General features: G+C 42.8%; 1 protein-coding gene across 1 annotated transcript in view; it reads right to left on the bottom strand.

Annotated features, from left to right (window-relative positions):
* Positions 1 to 18,481: 18,481 nt before the first annotated feature.
* The window catches only part of HHLA1 (HHLA1 neighbor of OC90), a 310,979-nt gene continuing 304,926 nt past the window's right edge, over positions 18,482 to 24,534 (bottom strand). Inside the window, exons 8-9 of the mRNA XM_085603780.1 lie at positions 18,683 to 18,739; positions 18,482 to 18,591 (exon numbers count right to left, since the gene is read on the bottom strand). Coding sequence (XP_085459906.1) covers positions 18,482 to 18,591; positions 18,683 to 18,739 — 167 coding nt within the window. The remainder of the gene's footprint in view (positions 18,592 to 18,682; positions 18,740 to 24,534) is intronic.

Raw genomic sequence — 24,534 nt, 5'->3', positions numbered from 1 at the left:
AACCAGCAGTGATCAATAGGGCATGGAAGGAGATAAATAGATAAATGAGTAGTTTCTGCATAGAAAAGAGAGTGATGGTGATTTCTCATAGGTAGATAGTTTTTGAGTCACCATCTTTGTTCTGTCACAATGGGGTTCACTTGTCTGATCTGGTGAGCAAGTGTTATCTGGGGGAGTTGACAAGCACACTGGAGGAATGGGTAAATGAGCTTGTGGGGGCACAGAAATGACACCTCTGGGGTGGATCATTCTGGTTGAGGAGAAACGGAAAAATGGAGAGCTGATAAAGGGCAATTTGGGGGATGGAAGGAAGAATAAGGAAGACCTGTAGCAGAGAGAAGAGCCTCATCAAAGGGCAGGCAGGCTCAGCAGGGAGATAGTGGATTCCTACCAGAGGACCACAAGGACATATGTTAATGTTTTAAAATGTTGTGTGTGGTTTTTTCATGGAGGTCACAAGGAAAATTTGAGGTGGGAGTATGTGGGGGGTTAGGTTAGTGTAAATGTTAGTAATGTTGGCAGGAAATTGTGAATGGCTGAGCCGAAGGCTTAGAGTCTCAGCTTGCTCTCAGTAAAGTAGCCTTTTGCACTCAAAGCAAGTAGAGTAGCTTGATCATTTCTTCACAAATTTTGTTTCTGATTATAGATACTTTTAAATTACTTCTGCACTTGAGGAAGAAGCAGTGTAGAATGTATTGTGTGTTATAATGAAGTTGGTTTTCTGGTGCAACATTTAGGTGCAAGCTATGATGTTTCCACTACTAACAACTTAATAAACAATTGTGCATCTTTGAATCTTTCAACAGGGTACTAGGTGGGGCAGAAAAGGTCCCCCTAACCTTGGTGGGCCTCTAGAGCTGTTTGTATGGGGGCAGAACCACTGGTTGATCACTGAAAAGGAAAGAGGTTCCATTTGCGCAAGCTGCCTCTCTATGTTGAAGGCCTAAGCTGCCTCTGTATGTTGAAAGCCTAAGCTGCCTCTGTATGTTGAAGGCCTAAGCTGCCTCTGTATGTTGAAGGCCTAAGCTGCCTCTGTATGTTGAAAGCCTAAGCTGCCTCTGTTTGCTGACAACCTATAGAAATACCATGTGAGCAGGAATATGCGATGGTAGGACAAATGGGAAGGATTTGGCATTATTTAGAGTTGCTCATTAAAGTACAATTCTCCAGGTTTTGGCGCAAGCTCCCATTTTGAACGAAAATCTGTTGGCAGAATTTCCTCCAAATACTATCTCTTTGATATAAGAAATTGCGTTGGCCGGGCCACCTGTGAATTGAACATTTCCTCTAAAAATGAGAGGATTTTAAGTTACCAACCAAGGGGCATATTATCAAGCCAGGCGATAAAATTATCATCTAACATGGGCTTCAATTGGAATTCCATAGAGCATATTATCAAGCCCATTATCGCCATTTTAGCGGCAGTTTTCTGCCGCTAAAGCGGCGATAATTTTATTGCCTGGCTTGATAATATGCCCCCAAATTTTATCCAGCCCCCAAGTTATGTAAGCAGAGCCAAAGCTCAGTGGGAAATAGGGAGAAGTGGTACCTTGCCTTGTTTTTTCTTTCTCCACCATTATACAACTGTCTTTTAATGCAGCCAGTTGTTTCCAAAGGTTTCCAGGTGCACCTCTGTAGAGCTGTGGCACACATCCCACTAGGCCAACTACTCAACTACAGTGAAGAAACCTCTAGTAAAAGTTAGATATATAAATTACTTGCATACTTTTAAGGGTCCACACGTCCACAGTAGATTCCATTATAGTTTTTATATCTTCAGCTGTAGTAATCAAATTGGGAAGTACTGATTCTACATCTATGAAAGGAAAATGTCAAATGAATACTGTTTATGTTATAATGCAACAAATTGATTTTACAAATGTTTATGATAATACATTAACAGTTATGTGAATAAATACATAACATTGTTCAAAATACATCTACCACTAATCATACATAACATAGCAAAGGGGCCATTTGTGTTGACCTTGGAATCATCAATTCATTTTAATCTTATTTCGATGTCCTTGAATACAGTGAAACATAAATTCAAAATGCATGACTACTTTTGGCTAAAAATTCAATTATTTTGACTCTAATTACAACAATGGGGCTACTTCTGCTTCTGTTAAGTCTCTCTTTTGGCCTGTAACACACTTACCAGTTGGCAGTATTTGCCCATGCACAAATAGCACATGAGCAAATTTTCCATGTGCAAATGGAGTACACCATGCTGTTTGTCCACAACTTTACAGTAGGTAAAGCGTGTTGGCAAATAGGGCAACAATTCCAGATTGTTCACCCAGCAACCTACCTTCCCACTGCCTTTTTCACACCACCCAGGAATTATTCTGCAAATCCTGGCATCATTCATACTCATATTACACATGATGACACAGAGCAATGTGCATTTGCACACCAAAGCTCTACACACCCTGGCATGGTACACTCTGACAATGCAGTTTCTGACACTGCATGCATAGTCTAGCAACCTATGCTCACTACAGGCAATGCCCACCCTGAAACTCTGAGGCATATATACTATTAACTGGTGGAACGCTGTGTTACTGCAAAAGTGGTACTGCCACACTCCGACAGTTTTAAAATGCAGGGATGCACCGCCTTTGCAAGAATGCAGTGCACCTCTGCGTCAGCTCTAGCACTGGTGCAAATAAAGCTGCCTAGTGCCAGCGCAGGCAAACTAGTGCCATTTTGCTTGGGTACCTGCACTGGACACCTTCCTGAACATAAACAATCCTAACAAGCTCCAGGTGGTCCAGAATTCCGCAGCTCGCCTTTTATGCCACGTCCCAAGGAAAAATTCCATCTCTCCTTTTCTTCGGAAGTTGCACTGGCTCCGCATTGAAAGCCGCATCAAATTCAAAACCTTGTGTCATATTTTTAAAATTAAGCAAGGGACTGCCCCTGCCTACTTGCAGGAACTCATCCGTCCATATGTTCCTTCCCGGCCCCTACGTTCTTCCACCCTAGGCAACCTGGTACTACCCAGATTTAAACTAACTAGAATGGGTGACCGTTCGTTTGCATGTCTTGGGCCTAAAGTGTGGAATTCTCTCCCGAACTGTATGAAACACGAATCCTCTTATCTCAGGTTTCGTCGAGATCTTAAAACCTGGCTCTTCTCTCAGTGACTAGCTCTGTTTACTTAGTCTACAGTAGTGGACATGCCTGCGCCGGGAAACCCTGTCAAGGGTAGCTGTGCGCAATATAAATGTAATTTAATAATAATAATAATAATGTGTGCTGCAGAATGTGACACATGTAGAAAGAGCAATATACGAGGAGAAATAAAACTTTTCTCCTCATATCGTCTGTTTAAGACCAGGAATTTCCTGCTCTTATTGTTAGCGCTGCCCTACGCCTTGTAAATATGAGGCACTGTAAAAAAGCAATGGGAGTTGCGATGGAACACCCACTGCAATACCTATTGCCTTCCCCTTTCATGCTAAGTGCTGCGTAAATAGGGGCATTATTACAAGGTTGTGTTAGGCCACGTAAAGTGGTTTAACACCACCTTGTAAATAAGGCAAAGGAGTTAACTCCACCAGAACGTCACAAAAAGTGACGTTCTTGTGGTGTTAAGTCCTTGTAATTAGCCCCTCTATGTCTTAACAGTTCACATCCTGATAGTGCTTATGCTGACACTGCTGACCTTCACAAAGCCCAAAGACACACTCTCCACCATAACACTTTACACTCTGACTCTGCTCACCCAGGCCCTTCACATGCAGCAATGCAGAATATGATAGCTGCAGACCACACTCTGCCTACTGCTAATGCATAGCTAGACAATGCACACCTTGACACAGTATACTGATACTGCCCACTGTGACACTGTCCTTGCACACCCTGGCAGTACACACTGTGACACCATGATCTGGGACAGCATTACAATAATGATGATAACACTAGATACCCTATCACTCCTCACTTATGCCGTCCATTATGACCTGCCATAACTGTCCCCACACTGATGCTGCCGACCCTGACAACAGACATTTTGACAATGCCCATTGCCCCCTTTTTGTATCTTACACTAACACCAGTGGTGTTGGAACACTTCTACGAGTGGGGGTGTTGGCCTTTGGTTTCAGCTCCCTAAAATCATGTATGTTTTGCAAATTTCAGTGAATGCAGTGGTCCCCCAAAGACATTGTTTCTATGTTTCTATGTATGTATGCATGTATGTATTTGTCAAATATCTGAAATTGTGTATCATCTTAAACAGTGAGCAAATCCTCCATCAAAATGATACCTGTGTGCCGACATAAATAACCACAAACAACCACAGGAAGGAAGGACACTGTTGATGGTTTTAAAGGATGATTTGATGAAGAGTTCATCTCATGCTCACAGTTATCAGCAGTTACCATGACATTTTAGTCCTCTACCACTGGACAAAACATGTACGGTACCATCAGAAACCTTTTGTTCCAGGTGGTAATGTGGATACACTACAGGAATTTTTTTATAGGAAAAGCACATCTTTTCCATTTAACAAAATTTAGCCCAAGACAGAAGTCGCATCCATCACACATATGATTTCAGGAGAAGTAACAGCCATCAATAATACAGGGTTCGATTTTATTAATTAAAACACCACAAGAATATATAGTGGCTGAAATAATACTGTCATCGTGAATAATAATATAGTAGCTCTCTGCAATATGATAATGTCACTCAGAATAACTAAGGGCTGCTACTCTCCACACAGGAAGTATGTGCCTACAAACCCGAATACCCCCCCCCCATTCACTCTGCAAAGTCAAATATAAGTGTATTCAAAGTGTTTTATGCAATTTGTAGTAACATACCTACTACTGAGTTTGAAAAAAATGGGTTCATTCACCCTGCCCACCCTCACACTGCACACTAAACCTGCAGAAACTGACCCTGCGCAGTATCTAAAGACATTGTTCACAAAGGGCAATGTCTTTTTATAATACTGACTGCTGTTGCTTTGTATATTTTAAAAAAGTACAGTGTTGTATCTGTCTGTTACCCATTTCACTTGCACTGTAGAAAATACCAGAACATTGTAGAATAGACTACAACAGTGGGACCTTGCAGTCATGAAGTTCTATAACATAGAGTGAGGAACCTGCATGCTTCATAATTGGCAGTTGGTATGCTGTGGCTGAGGTCTATTTAATAAACCTGATGCTTCTTCACTCTCTGGTGTGCTTATTGAGTAACCCTCTTATCTTGCATTGGACACTGGTGATGAGGACGGGATGTTGCCACGTACACCTCAAGGCGCTCTTGATGCAGCAGGAAAATGGAGTGGGGCCACTCTCAGGAACTGAAGGGTATTCAGGGAAGTACTGTGGTCACATGACTGAGGCCAGAACGTTGTATCAAATGGACCCTGTTACCAGTGAGTACATTTGTGGTTGGTTGATGATTGTGAGCCTGAGTAGCGACTAAGTGGCTGCTGGCAGCGGTCGCTGTGGTGACTTACAAGTCTTCCCTACATGAACACTATTCACTGCATGAATTACTGACTTGAGAGAAAACTGTGTGCAAAAGGGATATGGTCATTTTAACCTCTGTTGAGCATGCTGACATTTTGAGAGAGAGTTAATTGTCTGACACCACTCTTATCCAGGGCACCTGGCAACACCAATCCATTGATGTAGAACTACTCATTAACAACTTAGAGCAGCTTAAAAAGCAATCGTCTGAAACTCTTTATCAGTCCAACTAAGAACATTGCCTATCTAAAGATCCAGCGTTTCAAGGTTTAGTTATGATGATGGTTCTATTAAATAGAGTGAGAAGAATTTTGAGTTATATAGTCTCAATTATTCTCCTTGTAATAAATACTACAGCTACTGCCTCTTAAATTCTATACTGCAACAATGCTAAGCCCCTGATCTCTACTAAATTTCTTTTAATACATGCATGAGATTGTTTTTCATGATGTGATATTGTCATTGACTGTTCTTTATAAAGCACTGCTATAGCGGTTTGTGCAGAAGCGCTATGAGAAAAACATAAATTAATAAATAATTATATAAATAAAGTCAATCTGCTAACTGTAATATTTTATTTTTTCCCTGCTAGATATTATTTTCAACATCTGCTAGGTTTCACAGAGTTTTGAAGATATATTTAAATGTTTCATTTTACTCAGCTACTAGGTGTGTCAAACTTTCTTAAACTGGATCCCTTTTTAGTACTGACTCTGTCCTTCAACTATCACTTGATTTCTATAGTAGCTTGCTGCTATAGTCATTCTGATACTCAAAATGTCTACAAACCTGCCATGAGAGATCATCAGAATATCAGACTTCTAGATCTAGAACATAAGACTAACTAAATGCCCTACACAGTGTTAAGACTCATTACAATAGCAGTGAAGGTTCACAACAGGTAAAAAGAAGTCCTAAGCATGCTCAAAAACAGACTGAGGCCAGAGAAGTGGATCATGTGGAAGACTGTATACTGGTGGCTGGGGCTGAGATACAGGAGCTAGGTCCTCCTGTTTAAGGAATCCAATCAAATCAGCAGAAGGACGGAAACCAAGAAAATATAAGCAGCCAGATAGCAGGAACAACATGCCTCACAACGTCTTAGATGTACACTTAGTTCCATCAGCATATTTAAGTGCTCCCTGCACCTTTATTTTGTTCTTCCAGTTCCCCTGGTGCTTCCTTTTCTCTCTGACTTCATACTTCATAGAAACTTTTCCTTCAACCATGGCTTTTGTTTCCATGATTGTTGTTCGAGATACTGTGGCTTGACAGCATCTCCTGTGTTCCAATGTTTGGGGAAGATCACTGGCTACTAACTGCTAACACTTACGGAGCATTAGTCAAATAACATTGGGATTGGGATTGTGCTATAAAGTGTCCACCTATATGTTTTCTATGTCTAATATTAACACTATTAACACTATAGTTAGGCTAGCTGTAATTATGAGTGCTGTATCTTTAATTTTTCTGAGAGAGACTGACCATGCTCGCAACCTCAGCGTAAGTCTGGACTGCCAACTGACCATGAAACAACAAGTCAACGCAGTCGCCTCTTCCTGCTTCCACACCGTCCGCATGCTCTGAAAAGTTTTCAGATGGATCCCAGTAAACACTGGAAAGATGGCAGCATAAGCCTTCATCACCATCTGCCTCGACTACGGCGATGCCCTGTACACTGGTATCTCCATCCAGATCCTCAGAAAACTTCATAAAATACAGAACACAGTAGTCAGACTCAACCTGAACCTCCCAAAATGTTTTCACATCTCCCCTCACCTCAGAAACCTCCACTGCCCCTATCCAGAAAAGATGCCAGTTCAAGATGCTCACACATGACTACAAAGCCCTCCACAAACAAGGACCTTCATACATCAACCACCGACTGAACTTCTATCTTCCCTCGAGACACCTGTGTTCCACTTCACTCGTACTCGCACTTGCACCCGCAGCAGGGGGCTGCATATTCTCCTACATCGCCGCCATAGCCTGGAATGACCTCCCCCTACACCTTGGCACTCTCCCTGGCAGTTTCAAGAAAGCAACACAAGACCTGACTTTTCGATGCAGACGCAGCAAACTCAGCACACAGATACCCCTATGGGTGATAATGCTGCGCTTTAGAAATGATTGATTGATTGAGATAGTGAGAGAGACATGTACCCCTGCGAGTCAAGTCATCCAACTCCAGTGTGGACCCTGCAGCTGAACATCATCCACACCTCAGGCTGCAGCTTTTAATTGTCAGATAGTGGTTGACTACTATTGAAGTTTATTCCTTTCACCTTTCCCTCAGCATTTCTGAGTCATGGTACCCATCTGGTCCTTCAAAACCATTTAACATAATGCCTTCATTTATCGTTCTGAATTCCCAATAACTAAAAACCACTTCAGCAGTAGGTCCTGTGAAATGTTTACAAAACGTAATATTTTATTTCAACCTGACTAGTACCTGTGAAACAAAAAAAACGTAATTTGTTATTTGAATCTTACTAACAATTGGGCTGATACTTTCTCCTCTTTTTTATAATGTCCAAATGCATTAAATTCCCTGATGTCAAATATATCTCTACAACACTTGTATCTTCGGAACTGCACCTAAGAATCCATGACAATAGCAAGATTATAATACATTTATAGACTATCAACTTGCAAAATTTCCCAACTCGTTTGAGACAACTGAAAAATGGCTATATATCACAGAACCTCTAACCTGATCACACATTATGTCCTCTCCATACCTTTCAAAATGAAAATCTTCCAAAGGTGCAATATCATTCTCGAATGCAACTGAGTACAAAAGACTAATATTACCAACTGAAGTTCATTTCCTATACTAAATTGCAGTGTCCCAAATAACCATGAGCTCTCTTTTGCTGTTTGATCGAATATGGTCATTATACCCAAATCAACTTCTCACTCTTAAAAGCAGAGATCACTCTTCAGATCCTGATTTTTTTCACCAACTGATATTAAGGGCCTCTCAATATCCATGACTCCAGAAGAAAGAAATAATTCAGAAAGGCTTACTAAACTAACAGCTGATCCTGATTCAGACAGCAATAAATCCATTTGGAAAAAAGAACCCTCTTCTACCCCAAACTACTGAAAATAAAAACAAGCATCTTTAGTCCATCCATCTGGATTTGCTCATACACCATAAATGCCTTTCCTGTACACATGATTATGTTCAAAGAGATGGCTAATTATAGAATGGAATCATTCCAGGAAATGCTTCTATTGCTAAATGATATGAAACCTCTCGAGTGACAACATGAATCCTCCGATAGCTTGCAGCAAACTTCCCAACGCTTGCCCAAATGACCACTTCTTCCAGGTCTCTCGATCCTTCAGAAGATAAATAGCAATCCAAATTTGAAATTTCACCTTCCAAATAAAATCCTTAATCTTAACTACTTTACAATTAGAGAGAAGTATAATGTAATTTCCATGCTCAATGACATCTCTAACCTCAATCACATTTTGGACAATATGGGTAAAAGTGCGCTCTTCTTAATCTCTTCAGTCTCACAGGTAGATACACTGACAGATTTAAACTTTTATCAGCTCAGATACCCAACATTTTGACCTTTAGAACAATTATAGTGCTGCTGATAAAATTCTATCTTCCCTTTTCGCTATACTCTTGGCAACCAATATAATACCAATTTCAGTCACTACTGTACCTACCACATAAAGTTCCAAAACCATTGGTCGCAATCCTGGAATGACTTGCTTTATTAGTACGACATGTACCAATGACACCTAACTGCTAAATCAGCTAATGCATGCACTAGTATAGATGTAGATCAGATGCCCTCTGACCCTGATTCAAAACCAACATCTTGAACTGTTGGGCCTCACGGAGACACAGTGCACCCTGTCATCTCAGCATTTGATCAACCTGCTGCTTCTCCCTGGAAATTTGATATTACATAAGGACAGACTAAAGAGAAGAGATGTTTTTTTTGTTATAAAAGTCATCATATATAGAAAATTGGAAAAAACAAATAAAAGCACCTCTTTTGAATACCTAACCATTGCAGAAGCTTCACCACCTGTAAACATTTTCAGCTGAACAACAATCCTACCTACATCTCCCTAGACCAAAAATGTAATTAAAGACGAGCTGATTCCATTGGACCCAGACATTAAATATCTCCTCTGGTGAAGAACATCTTCCTTGGAGAGTTCAAACTCTGATGTCCCATTTATCTATTGAAATCATTAATCTGAAGAGTTGAATCTCCCCCTGGTCTGCACACTACAAAGGTTCTATCCTTGACTAAATTATTGCCAAGAAGAATCTCTTTCAGGCACTTAACCCCAATAAAACACTGGGGGCATATCAAAGCCAGCCTCCTTTTCTGATTACCTCGTCCACTGATATTGATAAGTCAACAAAATAAAACAGAGATAATGCCAATAGGCAGAATACAATTAATTATGACTCTAGATGTCCTCATTGCTGAAATTAAAATGCTACCAGTCAATCATATTCATGCACATAATCCAGCACCACTTCTCTTGCTCTATTATAATTAATGTACTGTTATCTTTAATAAACTGGCTTCCTAGATAATTCAAAAAAGAAGCTCAAAGAGGTATTTCATAAGGACCTTTATATCTGAAAAAAGTAACACTCAGATGTGTTTAACACTTATGGAGATGCTTTCCAACATCAAATATTTTGTTCAAACTCTTTCTTTGAGTTCGGCATTTACACCCCACCACTTTAAAGGTTTACCAGCCTTCAGTCCTTGCAAACTTTCAGAAGAAATATTTTAACAACACACATGAACTTGTTTCTTGCTACTGAACATATACCAAAGATCATAAAAGTAATTGTTTCTTAAAACGTGTTCAATAAAGCAGTTGTGAATGTTCTTAACTCTTAAGGTTTTGATTTCTACTTTGGTATGAGTTATGACCAATATTTTGAAGACTAATGTGAAGATTATTTGAGTGTACACATGTCACTACTTGTGGAAATTCTAGTTTCCATGAAATGCATGGCAATGTACAAAGATTAAAAGGCCATAGTTATGGCTAGCAGTGAAACTCCATGTCAAACTCAATTTGACATGGACCTGATAATTCCTGATACTCCAGAATGCTGTATCTACTGGGTGCAAAAAAATCTATATATTCTAAGTGTCCTTTCAAAATTGAGTAATTACTGTGAAATAGGGTCGCTCCAGAGCGGTTCAAAAGTAAGTTTATTTCCTGTAAACAGGAGCAGCTACAACACAAACAGCATCAACAATTGCCCTCACCTCCTAACTGTCTTTTCCTAGATTCCCACAACCTTCTAGCACTAATATTCCACCCACAGCCTTCCACCCGGATACAGGCCCTCCCAGATCCTTAGCCAGAGAACAGAACACAACATACCTTCCCCCTTTAGCAAATAATACATTGGTCCTAGCACCAAAAATAAGGGGGTACTTTGGAAGTAGCGTTGATACCAGAAGTGTAAGCATGCCTGTATCTAGCAAAGGCAACAAGCAGCGCCCTCCTGTTAAAAGATTTGACATCAGGATTGTTTTTCACAAATTAAAAACTGAATTCCTGAAGTCGTTTTGATATGTTTGTCTACAGGAAGAAGAAGTGTGCATAACTGTTAGACCTGTCAGCCATAGGGTGTTTTTTTTGTTGGCATTAGGACTCTGTGGACTTTACCAGTGCTAAAATGTGCATGTTAACTCCCTAAAACATGGTAACATTGTCTTACACCCAATTGCCATATTTAATTTTCTTGTCAGTTTCTAGTGAAGTTGTACTACATGTACCCAGGGCATGTAAATTAAATACTTCTTGTGTGCCTGCAGCACTCTTTGTGCCACCCACTAATGTACCCCCTAAATATTTCTAAGGTCTGCCATTGTAGCTTGTGTGTGCAGTTTGAGCTGGGGTTTTTACATTTTGGCAGGCCCAAACCTTCCTTTTAATAGATACATCACCCCTAGAGTGGGCCCTGAACAGCCCATAGGGAAGGGAACAATGTATTTAAAAAGTGGGACATGTACTTTTAAGTTTTACATGCCCTGGTAGTGAAAAATTATTACATTCATTTTTCACTAATGCAAGGTTTGATTACATTGGGTTAAATTATTACATTTAATAAGAGCTAAACTTCCAGTTGCGAGCAGGTCGGAATATGGAGTTTGGTGTCTAAAGAATTTTAATTTAAAACCCTCTTTAATAATAAAGTTGGACTTTAAATCACACTTCTGAAAATACCACTTTTGGAAAGTTACTTACGAGACAAAAGTGTTCCTCGAGAATTTTTTGGAGACTTGTTCTTATTACTTGAATTGGTCCAAATTATTCCACAGACATTAACCGAACTTTCATGTATAAATGACATAACCTTTTTTATATACAGCTATGTTATTTATATAAATAACTTTTCAATTCATATTGTATCAATCTTAATTGCAGATAAAAACATTATATTTGAGTCAACAGTACAGCAAACAATGAGTACACAAATGAATACCCCTACCAATGCTCCCTTCAGATCCTATGGCCAGATGTAGGTAAGTTCGAAATACCGAGTCCTTAATAGCGATTTTTACCGAATCGCTATTAAGGACTCGGTATTTCCGATGTAGGTAAAAAATCGGTAAAAAATACCGATTCGGTAATAATCGCTAAAAATTACCGATTTCCTACAAATCGGTAAAAATATTTACCGATTCCACATTACAATAATTCAAAAAAATCGGTAATTGTCGAATCTGCCAATCCTGTGCATCCACATGACCTCCCAACCAGGAAGTGGCCACACCCCTGCAGGTGCACTAAATCTGTAGCTGTTGGAGAGACAGGGAGCAGGAGCAAGAGCAGAGGAGCTGCACAGCCACCACCCAGATACCACATTGCAACTGCACCATGGCCTCACAAGAGAAGGGGAAAGATGCTGCCGGAAGGAAAAGGAAGCACAAGTTCAGTGAGGGGGAGTTGGAGGTCCTCATTGAGGAAGTAGTCAAAGACCATGACCAGCTCTTTGGCAAGAGATCACTGAACGTCCCTGAGTCCCAGAAAAGAAACATCTGGCTGGCAATCCAGGAGAAGATCAGCACTATAGGCGTCACACATCACACAATTGAGGACTTGAAAAAGCGATGGTACGACCTGAGGGCACGTGCGAAGGAGAAGGTGGCTGACCGGCAGAAACAAGCGGGGAAGACAGGAGGGGGAAGCTCCACTGCACCTGCACCAACTGCCCTAGACCAACTGGTAGAGTCCACCCTCCTGCCAGAGAGCGTCAGTGGCGTCGGGGACGTGGATAGCTCAGCAACAGCATCCAAGAGACAAGGTAAGATGCATGCACAGCATGCTCTCTCCTCTCCCTAACCCCAATCCCCCTGCAAAAATTCCCACTCCAGAACATGTTTTGTGTAAGATCAGCATCATGGGAAATGTAGTCACTAACAACTGGTAGCAAATCAGCCAGCCCCCAATAAGCATAGGCATGTCACACACAGCAATAGATGAGTTAGCGGAGGACAAACAGCTAGAATGTCAGTGTGAAATTTATTTGCACAGATGCTGTGAGAAAAGTGAGTAATAGTACATTCTGTATCCACAGGCGGAACAGCACCCCGGGCTGCAGAAGGGGCGACTGGCGAGGCCTCCAGGGAGGAACACACAATTGCGGAGGAAGCCATGTCACTTGCAGACAGTACACCAACTTCACCACCACCACCACCAAAGAGGTACATAGTAGCCACACTCCAGGAGATGGATGCCACAGAGGAGGCCAGGCAGCAATTCCAACAGCCCACACCGGGCGATGACATCCAGGCATCTGTGGCAAAGTCCCCCCTGGAGGCAACCACCACAGGCGCACGTAGACAGCGACAGAGGGAACAGAGTCCTGACGCTGATGGATCCAGTGTCTTCTCTAGACTGGAGGGGCAGATGCTCAATGTGCAGCGCTTGCAGGGGAAGAGAATGAGGGCCATTCAGCAACAAATGGTGGCTAACAATAGGAAGGTCGAAGCCATGAAGGAGGCCATCTACTGCCTCAACCATACTGTGGCAGAGGGATTGAAGGAGGTGTCGGAGGCAGTGAGGCGGTTATGTGGCAGGATGGATGGTGAGCGCGCTGCAAGGCGGAGAGACAGGCAGGTACTTGCAGGCTTCACCAAGTCTGTGAACAGGCTGTGAAATGCAACGCAAGTGCTCAGTCTCAGATCTGTGGCCATGCAGCTTGAAATGGCTAAGTGCAGCCGTGAGGTTACTCAGGGCCTGGTGACAGTCACCAGTGCCGTAGAGGTGATGCAGACTCAACAAATTGCTGCCACTGCTACAGGGAATGTGGACGACAGTGAGGAGGCAAGCAGTCGCAGCACTGTAACTCCCCCCTTGCCAGAGAGCAGGAGGTGCAGTTTGAGGCATGGGTCTGCTGCAGGACACAGCGCTGGTGAGGACAGTGAGCATGCTGAACGCAGCACTGGTGTGCGGGGGCGCAGGAGTTAGGCACGGCCCTCTACATTCTTTCAGCTGTGGGTGACGTAACCCATTGGACACATAGATGGTGTTAGGGTGTGCTGGACAATTGCCTGCTGTAAGGTCTATTAAACACCGTGACACAAATGCATTAACAGACTTTGTCTCATTACTTAGAAATAATTTTGTGTGATCTCTGACCGTCTCTGTCTCCCATCTGCTGCAGCAGCGCCACCTGCTGCGCTGTGCTGTGGCTGTGTACCTTCCTCATCCTCCTCTTCAGAATCACACATTTCCACAGGTGTCCCCCTCTTAGTGGCAAGGTTATGCAGCAGGGCACATACAGCTATGATTTTGCAGCAGACCAGGTGCTGGTACTGCCGTACACCTCCACTTTTGTGCAGGCAGCGGAACCGGCTTTTGAGGAGTCCAAATGTTCGCTCAACCACATTGCGTGTCGATCTATGTGCAACATTGTATCGCCTTTCACTTGGGGTGGATGGGTGCAGGTACGGAGTCAGGATGAAAGAGCGCACCGCATAGGCACTGTCACCTGTGTGTGAGAAGTAAGTAAGTACTTCACAGTCTACAATCGCAGCAACAGGTGATTACTTGAGGGGATGTCACATGTACTTACCTAGCAGGTAGCCTTCTCCAAATTCTCCTGCAAGCAGACGGGTATAGATCCCACTGTTCCTGAATATGTATGAATCATGGGTGCTCCCTAGGAATTTTGCAACTATGTCGGTGATAATGTATGACACATCGCATATGACCTGGCCATTAATCGAATGTGCGGATTTGTTTTGCGGTAAATGTACTCAGTCGCAGCAGGGGGCAGAGTGGTATATGTGTCCCGTCAATGCAACCAATGACGTGTGGGAACTGAGCTTTCTGATAAAAGTCCAACTTGGTCTTCAGCAGTAGTGTGCCATCCTTTGCAACATGGCGTCCAGGAATTTATTGAGAAAACGCGACAGGCAACTCTGTGAGACTCCACCTGCCACAGCTATTACCCCTTGGTAACTGCCAGATGCCAGGAGGTGCAGGCAACAGAGTACCTGTACATGAGTGGGTATTGCGTGCACCCTTTGTGTCTGGTGCTCCAGGAGTGGGTGCAGGTCCGTATCAGGTCCAGGATGGTGTTTGGGTGTATCCTGTACCTCTCATGGATCTCAGCCTCAGTCAGTTGGAACAGTGTAACACGCACTCTGTACACGCGCTCCTCCCGTCTCCAGGTCCTCAGTCCTGCTGCTCACAAATGTAGACGCCTTGCTATCACGTAGAGGGCCGCCATTGTGTTCACACTGTTGCATTTTGGGGCTGTTTATATGCAGTGCACCTGATTACCACCTGCTTTGAGTCAGTGCTATTTACTGATTCTTAAATACCGATTTTCAGCAAATTCGGTATTACCAATTTTTGGTACATGGCATTTGCGATTTTTTACCGATTCCTTATTTTCCGATTCGGTATTTTTGTCTGCAAATCGGTAAATAAGGAATCGGTAACTGGTTTCTCTTATTTTTACCGATTTCTTATTTTCCGATTCGGTATTTTTGTCTGCAAACCGATTCCTTATTACCGAGGGCGTTCGGTAATTCCTACATCGCGCATGGCTAAATACTGGTCGGTAACACTGAAATTTACCGAATTTCGGTGTTATCGACCGGTATTTAGCCACCTACATCTGGCCCCTAATCTCTAAATATCTCCAGTTAACAGGTTCCAAAGTAGTGTGAAAATCCTCCTAACACTATGGGCACTAAAGACACACATCCTCGACGATGATGCAGGACTCTGCACTCAGCCCCACAGCTGCACTGGAACTGGTGCTGTGCAGTGCATCCTCGATGCAGGATCTCGCTATGCTCCAAAACCTGGATTCAAAGGGGCATATTTACATGCCCCTTGCGACACATTTACGCCGCCATTGCGTCACTTCTGTGCGGCAGCGGCGGCGTAAATCATGCGCCATGTTACGCTGTATTTACAACGTGACGCATCTAGGGAGATGCGTCATGTTGTAAAGCCCTGCGCCACATGGGTGCGTTGCGGCACGGGGGGGGCGTTCCGGCACAGGAACGCCTTTGAAAAGTGGCTGAGTGAAATCTACAAGATTTCACTCAGTCACTTTTACGGCCATGCTGCGTCAAAACACTGCGCCTGCTTGAAGCAGGCGTAAGGATTGACGCAGCATGTTAGGAATAGGGGCACCACGAGCCTTGCAGGAGCTGCATCGTGCTTGCGACGCGACTCCAGCAATGCGCTGCCTTTCCGCCGGGGGATGGACATGCATCTGCCCATCCATGCGCCACGGTGCGCCGCACGGGTGGGCAGATGCATCGCAACTCTTCTGGCGCATCCCTGCTGATTAGCAGAGATGCGCCAGAAGTTGTAAATCTGCCCCATTGTACTTTATTCATCTGGTCTAACTCGGTCCCAGTATCTTACTCATGGTCGATTGCAGGTGGCCTGAACCAGTCTGAGGCGACCAGAAAACCACAATTTTTGTTCTAATAGGCACTATTTCCACTTAAATCTTTAAAATTACATATCTCTGGTTATATTGATTGTATATTTCTTTTGTTTAGGTGTCAAATAATGTATTACATTTTACTCTATTTTTCTTAATTGGTGTGGGAGTCTTTTTGTGTTGTGTTTTCACTTTATTACTCTCTGAAGAGCACCATAAATACTTTGCCTCTAAGTCAACCCTGACTGTTTTGTGCCAAGCTACCAGAGGGCTGAGCACTGGTTAATTTATGGTTTGCTTGTATTTCACCCTGACAAGAATTGTGGTTGGTGCTTGAGAAAGGTTTAACCCCCCTCAACCAGGAACCTAATTTTCTACAATTACCATGACCAGTTTTCAGATGCACCCTAAGCTCGGTGAAATCCCCACATGAGGAAAAATAACAATGTGATTTTTTGCCTCCCAGTTAAAAAATTGATATAGGCCACCCTGCACCAAGAAACTGATCTTGAAGGGGAGATCCGTGATGTGTTCTCTATTCAGTGCCCAACAAAAACATTTAGTACAAGATCAGGCAGAATACCACACTTGGTTACATTTCAGTCCACAGGCTTTATGTGAAATGTCAACAGGACAGCAATTTCAATAAATTTTTACTCTTTACTCAGCAAGTATGGTACCTTTTCAACTAAATGCTGAACAGGGAATAGGGCATTTGTTCACAGTGTACGCACATTCATAACCTTAAAAAGAAAAAGTGCAACAGTGTGGTTTAAAACAGTTCTCAGGGGCATAATGGAAGCCCCTGCAGCCCCTGCGGCGTGGGGGGTAGAGGCGGCCTACGCCGCTCACCTCAAAGGGGTACCCTCTTGGGCTGGCTTGCTGCAAACCAACAAAATACTGGGAATCAGCAAGGCCGTTAGGGAATGGTTAATTGGGGTCCCCTCACCTTACCTTGCAGGGAGACTCCCCTCACATTACCTTGCAGGGGGCCCCCTGAGGTTTAGTTACACCACTGATAGTTCTACATACACATTAACACATGGCTGGACTAAATCACTGTATTCGAAAATACCAATTTAAAATTGTTTTTGAATGCACCAACATTATGCCAAAGTGTCCTTTTGTGAAATAGGGTATTCCTCGGATTGTGGTCAATCTTTCTACATGTTACCAAACACGCAATTCACCAAAGCTAGGTGATGCAATGCATTATAGGATACAGAACATTCATGGTTTTTAAAAAAGTGTAACATGATGTTTCCATTAATAATAGTTTTCAATACAGTGAGTTTACCATATTTTACATTTCAAGAGAACATTATTAGAATAATAGTAACCTTCATAGAAAGATTTGCTATTTAGCTCAGCAGTACTATATCACTTCTTATATTAAACATTCTTTTAATTTCGGGTGCAGTAAGAATAGCTTTGCTAACATTTTAGAAGGTTGAATCTTCTCGTCTCAGATGGCCACTAGGCCTTCACTTTGGTAGGATGGCCATGTTAAATCAGTGGATTCCCTTCAGGGTAGGTGTATAACAAATGAGATGAACTACGTTTTGACCAATCACCAATGGGAAATCAACAATGCAATGCATATAACTGCAGAATATGGGTGAAGATTGACTCAAAATATAAAAGACAAGTTGAACAAGCCAGGGCTATGGGGGTACTAACCCAAATAAGCTAGTGACTGAAGATGGTTGAGCCAACACGCTAATGACTGTGTGCTACGTGTGCTGATGACAAAAGGGCTGGCTGACAGCAAAAAGCTGTATTTTGCTCAAACTAAAAGTAGGGTTTCTTTTAAAAGAAAAAGTATATTTTCTTCGAAATTATCTTACCATGTGCTCAATATGCTACAAGCTGCTGGATATTTTGACCAAACTGTGTTAAAAATTAACTTTATCCAGACTCGAAAACAATTATAAGATTTTATATTGCAAGTAGTATTTCAAATTAAGCACTGGGCTGGCACAAGGTAATATGTTGAACAATTCATTCCCCCTATGTTTTTTTGCTGAATTGAATGTGGAAATCATTTTACTTAGAATAAAAATATAAACTCACCAAGAGAAGCCGAGTCATTGCGAGGAAAGGTGTAATTAATAACAGGAGACTTCTGTGTCAATTCCCATAAATCAGACAGATTTCTTCCTGAAAAATAAGCGGAGAGAAATAACTAACACAGCTAAACAATGCCATATATGTCATTGTAATTTAGTCTGTGCAGACTTCGCTTTCTTACCTGTTCTGCCTGTCATAACACAGAAATAGATGCAGTCTGATTCATTGCTCTGACTCACTGCAACAACAAAAACAAATCACCTACTTTTTATTTGCACACAATGTCATTTACTTACAGATTACTTTTCTGCATTGTAATCAATTCTGACTTCAGGTAAATGAAAGAAGTGAGATTGTTAAATTATGCATATACATATACACATCTGTTGCAGTTTCAACTCTAATTCTCAAATTCCTTATTGGTTGTGGGCAAGGCAATACTCGAAGTGCTTCCATGTGCTGCTAGTCCTGCAGCAACACTTCAGATCAAGAAGAACAAGCATTGGCATAGCCAATAGGTCTCGCCTTTGGGACCTTATAAGTGTTTAGCCATGCAACAGTTGCGTAACTAAATACTTATAAGGTCCCAAAAGCGAGACCTATTGGCTCTGCCAAGTGGCCTTGCGGCCGCGAAAGTTAAAGTGATCGTGATTGCGATCGTGATCAACATCAAAGCGGGCTTGCGGCCGCAAAAGTGAAAGTAATTGCGGTAAAACGCGGCGGGCGCGCCCGCGCACATGCACTGTAGCTCTATGCTGGCCTGGTAGCACTTTTTGGAGCCCTCTCAATAAGTCTTGCCAGACCAGCGCATGCGCTGGGTCAGGCGAGACCTAAAAACAGCAAGTAAGAGACTGGGTACGATGCGGAATGAACTGTGGGTAATAAAAAGCCATAATACATTGCATTCTGCAGTCCCTTTAATAAAAAACAGTCTCATTTCTTTATAATCGGCTACTTCTGAGGCGCGCTGTCACCGATTATAAAGAAATTACATCAGAGCTCAAGTGTAATGATTTATTACAACCGAGTGCTGCCAGAAGCTGAGGCGAAGGGCAGGTCAAGTCACAAAGCATAATTAAAGCATCTGTTTAAAGAAGGGAAATGAAGTGCTGCTTTTCTTTCTTCTGCTCTGTTTTTGTACTTTACAGTGACAAGAAGAAAGAAGATATTTATGGCAACATGTTCAATTTTTGCACTCATTGGATAATTATAGAAAAGATAGTATCTTTCTGCATGTTTCTTCACATTTCGAGCTACTGCAGCTTTTTTTTTTAAACTGAATTGAATTAAACTAATTCTAAGATCTTTTGGCAACAAATATCTAACAGCTTTTTTAATGTGTTTAATTTTGCACCAGAGATTTCTATTTGTAACCTTCATATTTGCAAACTGTGCTCTCTTTTATATGAAAGAGCTATGCATCAATGACTTAAGTGGTTGTGGGTAAGGAATGGTGTAACCATGTATTATACGGGATAAGGTACCCCTTGTAGTACATGATAAGGATATTGCAAGTCACATCGGAGTTTCATAACCTTATAAAGAACCTGGCCTTTGGCCTTGTTCCTCTATATGTTCATGGAACTCCTCGATGACTTGCAATATCCTTATAATGTACAGCAGGGCGTACTTTATACCATATAACTTCACTAGTACATCAGCCTATAATCTAAACCAAGTGGGCTCTTTGGACTGCGCCTGATATCCCTCCAACAGCACCCACTGCACTCGTCTTTAGGCCATGCCCAGCAGATTCTCATCACATTGTTGGTCCTTTGATCAGGTCCTACATGCAATGCTCCAGCAATCGTAGCATCTTTTCTGATGTTATCTGTGATGCTAATGATAATGCGAGCAACATTGCCTCCAATGGTGTAATTTTACATATAATTTGTGACATCATATGTGTAGTCATGAGTAATGCATTGTAGAGGGAAAATTACGGATGTGTAACTAAACATAACTGTTAAATATCACTTTGTAAATTTTGGATCGTTGTACAGGAATTTCAGTTTTTTAAATGACATGTTATTTTTTAGGTCAAAACATAACTTCATGCAACCATTTTTCAGTGAATATTCTTGGTCTTGTTAAGATATTCAGATGCTCTACGGGTCATCACATTAGGACTGTTAGAAATTGGGTTACTGGTTGTTTGAAGTGTGAGCCCTAGTAAAGCTGCAACCACAATCCTAGTCAGGGAAAGGCACAATCAAAACCTAAAGTAACCTGTGCTCAACCCCATGTTAGCTAGGCACACAGCAGTCAGACTTAACTTAAAGGCAATGTGTTAAGTATTTGTGAAACACTACAAACAGTGAAACAGTAAATAAACCACACAAAAAAGGATCCCACACCAGGTTAGAAAAGTAGAGATGGATTTTATAAATGCAACAAGACCAAAACAACAAAAATACAATCAGTAGAACCAAAGTTATGTATTTTTAAATGATAAACTGGAAAGTAGCACCAAAAAGCGGCAATCTAGTCACCCTGGACCGGGTCAAAGTTAAAAGTTCAGGCCGACCATGAATAAGCACAGGTCAGCTACAGTTCCAGATTGGCTCAGCTGGAGTTTTACCTTCTCATGTTTTGTGGCAAGTGTCACATTCGTTTTGGAGAGCATCACATGCAGTGGTCAGTGTGGAGAAAAGAGCAGGACAGGTGTCGCAGACAGACAGGCTGGAGCTTCGTGTTGGCGTTCCTCTATTGGCAATTGCCGCTTGCTGTGCGAAGAGACAGGCTGGCAGAGGCTCGCGCTGATTTTCGGTGTAAGCAGCATGGTTCTGGTGTGAACAGCCTCGTTCGTGGTATATAAAAAAAAGGTTTGTCCCTAAAGACTCAAGCCCCCTTAGGTGGCCAAGCTCCTAACATACACCGCCTGAACAACTCTAAGGGCTACACCAACGTCACACCAAGGGTCCAGGACCTGAGAGACACCACTTGGGGATCAGGAACTCGCTGCAGCTGGGTCCTGGATCTGGTTAGGGAGCCTCTTATGTGTCCAAGGCTCAGATCAGAGGGCCAGCAGACTAGCACTTTGAGCCACTCTGGGGTCCTGGGTTCAAGAGTAAGTTTCAGGTCCAGTTCTTTTTTCTCATGCTATAGGGCACCAGGCAGCAGGTCAGCACAGCAGGGCAGCAGTTCCTTTAGAGTGGCAGTCCAGCAGAGTAGCAGTCCTTGTAACAGCACAGCAGTCCGTCTTACTGGTAGAGTATCCACAGGTCCAGAAGTGTACCGAAGAGTTGGTGTCTGAGGTCCTTCTTGTATACACAGTTGTGCCTTTAAAGTGGGGAGAAGCTTCTAGAGGCATGCATTTGAAGTGAACAGATGCCATGCCTTCGCTGCCCTGGCTCCAGCACAGCCGGTACCGGCTCCTTCTCCTCCTGCCAGTGATGGCCCATCCAGTCACACCTAAGCTCCCCCTTGTCTGTGGCTCCCCAGGAGGAATGCACAAAGCCCAATTGCCAACTACATCCAGTCATGTGACCCAGAGACAGGCTGCAGACACCAAAGGGCTAAGGCAAGAAAATGAGAACTTTTTGAAAGTGGCATTTTCTGAATTGCAATTTAAAATCCTGACTTCAGCATAAGTTATGATTTTGAATCGTGATTCCAGAGCCACCAAACATGAACTGGTTATCTCTTCCCATTTAGAAATGACACATATAACATGTAATAATGCAACTCCATTGCTATCCTATGGGAGAGAGAGGCCTTGCAGTAGTGAAAAATTAATGTAGGTGTTTTTCCCTACCAGGACCTCTAAAACTGAAAAGTATATGTCCTACTTTTGAAACGCATTGCACCCTGCCCTGTGGTCTGTCTAGGGCCTACCCTAGGATGTATAAAAAACAGAAAGTGTGGGCCTGGCAAACGGTTCATTTTGCCAGGTCGAATTTGCAGTTTAAGCTTCACACACAGCCTCTGAGATGGCAGGCTTGAGTTTACATGTTTAAGAGGCTACATAAGTGGGTGGCACAATAAGTGCTACAAAGCCACTAGTAGCAATAAGCAGAGGTTTGAAGGCAAAATGTCTGTGGATGACCCTGCAAAACGGGCCAAGTGCAACAAGGAGTCATTTTATCACACTCATCACATTCTGAGTGTCTTTTAATTATTTGCTTTCACATCGGAAGTACCTTTACTTTACAGAAATGTTTTGTATGTAATGTATATATTATACAGTGGCAGTTGCTATGGTGAAGTCATAGTTAGGCCAGTGTTTCCATACGAAGAGCAATTTTTGTTTCGCTAATAACTTGGGCATCATTTGCGATTCTTCAGAAAACTCCCCCCCTCAAATTTTGTATCCATCCCAGCTCTTTCCTGGAAAGTTGTGGAGTGATCCGTCAATAAAGGACATAAACAAAGGGGGAATATCAAAATACATTTTCCCATGCAAATTCCCATATGAATTTTAAGAAGCATAAAAGAAACAACAGCTGAACAGAATTACACAAAAATAGAGTGATTTGACTGGACAAGAGGACGTTTTTAATGTCAGTCCTGCAAGACCGAGCAATCTGACTGACTGGCTGCACCACAAACAGAAATGTTACAGCTGTCCTTATAGATTATATTAGGGGGTAAGGTTTTAATACACTAACACCCTTATAGTTATGGGGGGCCATGGGGACTCCATCAGCTTCCCTCAAAGAATATAAAAACAAATTCACCCCATGGTATTCCTGCGAGACACAGTGCGGGCTCCTGTGTGGGCTTGTGGGACTCTCGCAAGATCATACGGGGTCTGTACTGGATCCAGCAGGAGTACCTCTAAACATAGCCATTGCCCAGGCTTCAACCCTTTACTTGTAGCAAAATCTCTTGTGGTTAACCATCTACAGACAGGTGGACAAGTGCCTGTTGCACACAGTCTTTGCCATTTGCCCAATTCTTAACTGAGAGCCCGCTCTCTCCAGACACCAAAGGCCAATTAGGTGGCAAAACCCCTACAACTCACAATCTTCTTCCTTTACCGAACCCTTTGTGGATAGCCAACCTCTTGGGGGGACCCTACCGCACACAGGTGTGACAGTATCTGCTGAATATGTTTTCCACCCTGTGCAAAACCCTTCATAAACAGCCCACTCTCTCCAGGCACACAGTCCCATTAAGTGGTTAAAACCCCACTACACACAGCCTTCATCCTGAACCAAACTGTAGGTGGACAGATGACCTTTTGTGGGCTATTGACTACACATGGGTGGCCTTGTAACTGCTGCACATGGTCTTCGCCTTTTGCAAAACCACCCACAGAGACCCACATCCTCCGAACATTCAATCCTCATTAGGTGGCCCAGCCCCTACTACGCACAGCCTTTGCTCTGTACCAAACCATTTGCAGGTACCTGATCACTCATGGCCAATGCAGCATATTTTAGTGGGGAAGCCCTTGCTGCACACAGTTTTTGCGGTATGCAAAGCTTCCATGGAGAACCCAATCCCTTCAGACATTGAAGGCCAATTAGAGGCTACACCACCACTACACACCGTCTTTGCCCTGTACCAGACTCTTCATGAATAGCCAATCTCTTGTGGGCAGCCAACCACATACTGGTGGGGTAGCACCTGCTATACTTTTTTTCCCTGTGCACAACCCTCCACAAAGATCCCACTCCCTTCGGCACACAGGCCCCATTAGATGGTTAAGCCCCTACCACGCACAGCCTTTCCCCTGTAACAAAACCCTATTTAGATGGTTTATCTCTCAACAGCTATAAACCACACACTTGTTGCTTAGGAACTGCAACTCACAGTCTTCACTGTGTGCACCATCTGCCACAGAGAGCACACTCCCTCTAGACACCCAAGTCCACTTAGGTGGCCACACCCCTGCTATCCACAGCCTTCACCCTGTAAAGAACTCTTCACAGGGAGCCCACTCCATCCAGACACCCAAGCCCCATTAGGTGGCCAAGCTCCTACTACACACCACCTTCCCCTGTACGGAACTATTCAAGGATAGTCGACTTCTCTTGGGCAACCATCCACACATGGATGGACAAGAACCTTCTGCACATGTACCAT

Source organism: Triturus cristatus, chromosome 5_1 (assembly GCF_964204655.1).
Source record: "Triturus cristatus chromosome 5_1, aTriCri1.1, whole genome shotgun sequence".
Classification (NCBI taxonomy): domain Eukaryota; kingdom Metazoa; phylum Chordata; class Amphibia; order Caudata; family Salamandridae; genus Triturus; species Triturus cristatus.
Note: the sequence above shows the minus strand (reverse complement) of the source record. Positions and strands in the feature narration are given on the sequence as shown.